The sequence below is a fragment of the Aplysia californica genome, unplaced genomic scaffold (assembly GCF_000002075.1).
Source record: "Aplysia californica isolate F4 #8 unplaced genomic scaffold, AplCal3.0 scaffold00261, whole genome shotgun sequence".
Lineage (NCBI taxonomy): Eukaryota > Metazoa > Mollusca > Gastropoda > Aplysiida > Aplysiidae > Aplysia > Aplysia californica.
The window spans coordinates 319,488-321,474 of NW_004797531.1; the positions used below are offsets into that span (position 1 = coordinate 319,488).

At 42.6% G+C, this 1,987-nt stretch overlaps 1 protein-coding gene across 3 annotated transcripts in view; it reads right to left on the reverse strand.

The window, feature by feature from the left end:
* LOC100856792 (28S ribosomal protein S10, mitochondrial) overlaps positions 1–1,987 on the reverse strand; it is a 32,688-nt gene that overhangs the window by 8,734 nt on the left and 21,967 nt on the right. For all 3 annotated transcript variants that reach the window (XM_005100801.3, XM_013083904.2, XM_005100800.3), the window contains exon 3: positions 232–350. In XM_005100801.3, coding sequence (XP_005100858.1) covers positions 232–350 — 119 coding nt within the window. The remainder of the gene's footprint in view (positions 1–231; positions 351–1,987) is intronic.

Sequence of the window (1,987 nt, forward strand, 5' to 3'; positions counted from 1 at the left end):
CTGACATCATTTGTGAACGGTCCCTAACGTGGCCAAATTCTATTTGAGCCATTAGCAGGAGGAGGTGAGCATCTAAACTTTGATTTTACTTCAAACATGTAGTCCGGATGGGAAAACAGACTGAGGACTCCTCTATTACAAGCAACAAAACAAACAAAAAGTTTAAAAGTATTTTTTTTTAATAGAAGAAAAAGAAAAAAAGTAAAAATAATGTGAGTAAATCTCACTCACATCTTTGCTATATCCACCCCAAGTCCTGATGCAGCCATCCTTGTGAACTTCTCGTAACTTTTCATGACAGCAGGATCATGACCTTTCACTTCCACAGTGATCTGTCTGTACAGTTCATCCTGGAATGAGTACGGTAAAAATAAAAACTCAAAAGGTCAACTCCACAACAAAACATTTCTAATGGTCAGCTGTTTTTGTCGTCACGTGAGAAAAACAAAATCCCTCCCCCCCCCCGTGATTTAAGAATTGCTTCAAATTGATTACCGGTAGTGAACTCATACATCACAAAGAGGACTTGCCCTTTCTCAATGATGTATTCTGACTTGTATTAATTTCCGAGGGTAGTTGTTCACAAGGAGATGAGATAAATTCATTTAGGGTGTTTGTGTGTACATCATAGAGTATCATAATATTGTAGACCATGCTCTTAGACCTGCTTCCAGTTGACTATGGAGTGTACTATTTGACTGAATTTGAGCCATATGAAGGGCAAAGGGGGAACGGGAAAGGAGCCACACACACCTGACTATGGCTATACTGGGGTTTAGCCCTCCGCCAATAGGGCGAAATGGTGAATCCCATGATAAACATCATCAATGCTTTTCACCCCTGGCAGGGTACAGGCCACATACAAGCTCATTCCATTTACGTCTGTCCTGGGCTTCCCTTCCAAGCTCGTTACAAGTGAGCTTCATCTCTCTCATGTCCCTTTCCACACATGTCCTCCATGTTTCCCATGGCCTACCCCTGCCTCGTGCTCCCTGTGGGTTTCACTGCGGTACCTGTGCAGTTTTTCCAGCCTCATAAAGGGTCCTAACGTTCCATGATCCAATCCGAAGAGACTTGGACTTAGATGATGGTGGAGGCTTCTCCTCAGCAGCTTCCTTTCGGCTTTCCACTGCCTCGCATCATAAACTCTCCATTCGGGGAAGATCTACGACCAGCCAAGAAGAGACAATGGTTTTTGCTTGTATGTGTTTCTGTAACAGGTTCTTTTTACGAGAGAGATTGTTAGCCTCGTGACTCAACCCCCGACCTGGAGGGAGGATGACTCTGTTTTGGGAGTCAGTACCTGGTCCGTCATTTAGTCGCCTCGTACGACACTCTAGCACCACGTCAGTCCTATTCTCTCAATGCCGGGACTGCACGACAGAATGATGAACATGCTTTACAGCAAAGTTTTAAATAGAGAACAAAGAACAGTGGGCATGACAGTGCTCGGTCTAAAAGAACAAGACTATGGTGAATATGTGCTGTGAAACGACTCGAGAGGCTAGGGGATTTGGATATTGTACGGTGGGGAGGACGTTTTGAAAGGAACAGATAGAGTAGAGAAAATTGGGTAGTCTAACAGTGACATGGGATAGTAACTGATGTCTTATACTATACCCAGTTAGGTAACTTACACTGGTAACTTCATAAATCAGTCTACAGCCCCTCCCCCTCACATAGATATCCAGTACCCACTGCATACACAATCCCATATCAGTTCCTCAAACTGATACTGATAACAGATGGCGTGTATGACAGAAGCTGAGATAAAAACTTGAGTAGGCCTGATGTCAAAAATATTTGCAATCTATAATTGTTATAGGCTACAGCTACCAACAGTTTTTGTGAACAAAATACATGTAATTTACATGTATTAGTCTCCCACTTATCTCATCCCATGACTTATGAGCAATAAGCATACAAATTTAATCTCAGCTTCTCCTCTTAAAAAAAAAACAAAAACGACCAGAGGTGTAAGAACCAG